General features: G+C 49.1%; 1 protein-coding gene across 1 annotated transcript; it reads left to right on the top strand.

The window, feature by feature from the left end:
* Positions 1-474: 474 nt before the first annotated feature.
* FOIG_16954 (uncharacterized protein) lies at positions 475-921 on the top strand (the record flags this gene model as incomplete). Its single annotated transcript, XM_031218434.1, has 1 exon — positions 475-921. A coding segment is annotated over one exon (447 nt), but the record flags the coding sequence as incomplete, so codon positions are not given.
* Between the last annotated feature and the right edge of the window lie 165 nt (positions 922-1086).

The following is a 1086-nucleotide window of genomic DNA, read 5'->3' as shown; positions in this document are numbered from 1 at the left end:
TGTCTGTGACGTTGAACACTGCGCCGCCGCTTTCTTCGTCACCGGGCGGCTAGCTGCTGGGCCAAGAATTCGTCGTCAAGGCGAACGAGCCTATGCCACAACCCAGTGAGCTTTTGCGGTCACAAGCAACTGCAATGTGGCTGGGAATTCGGGGGCTTCCAGGAGTACACCAGCAGGGGTTCCGGAGAACCAACCCCTTAATTGAATATATTTACGGGCCAGGGGTTCTAAGATGTAGAAATGACTGAAACTCCTCTTGAAGTTGTCCAACATCCCCACGCTCCACGATTACTTTTCCCTCTTTCGAATTACTCTTGTATCTCTATCTCGCCGGCTGTAATATCTCGAAGGAGCTCGTTGTGCCTTCCGATTTTATGATTTACTTTCATTCGTTGCTCAATTCCAAGCGGCATCAGTGTAGTCCACACGGCCTTCACATTCATGCCCAAATATTCGACATCGGAACTCTACAGCATGCCTGGCCCCCAATTTTCTGATCCCACGCGCTTGCGTCGGCGACAGAGACGCACACATTCCCTTACACTTCAAAGGTGCACGGTCTACTTCAAGTTGCTCCGCAACCAGTCCATGATTATGAAATTTCGCATGTTCCTTGGCAAAAAGGGTGACGCAATTCGGCGATCGTTAAGAGCCGGCGAGAAACGCATTTGGAAATCCAAACGCCGTCCCACTAAAGAGTTTGAAGAACACTGGCAGCAAGATGGAGTGTTTCAAAATATGTTTACCGGGTATGACAGTCTCATATTTCAGTTGTTACGCAGCGACACTACCACCACCTTCCGCCAAGTTTTCAAAGCTATCGGGGTTTTCTTTGACGATCACAGGGATGTTTTTGACAGCTTGTCCTTGGACATCGATGATTTGCCAGAGGACAAGAGAGTCAAGATTCAAACCCCAGACGTAAAAATATGGCAGGGGGAATGGAAGCGTAGGACCATGATATACTCTACTCCACGGCAACCAAGACTACGATTACGAAACCATCCTAGCGCGTAGGACCATGATATACTCTACTCCACGGCAACCAAGACTACGATTACGAAACCATCCTAGCGCGTAGGACCA

Source organism: Fusarium odoratissimum (assembly GCF_000260195.1).
Source record: "Fusarium odoratissimum NRRL 54006 unplaced genomic scaffold supercont1.379, whole genome shotgun sequence".
Classification (NCBI taxonomy): domain Eukaryota; kingdom Fungi; phylum Ascomycota; class Sordariomycetes; order Hypocreales; family Nectriaceae; genus Fusarium; species Fusarium odoratissimum.
This window is presented reverse-complemented; position numbering and strand designations above follow the sequence as displayed.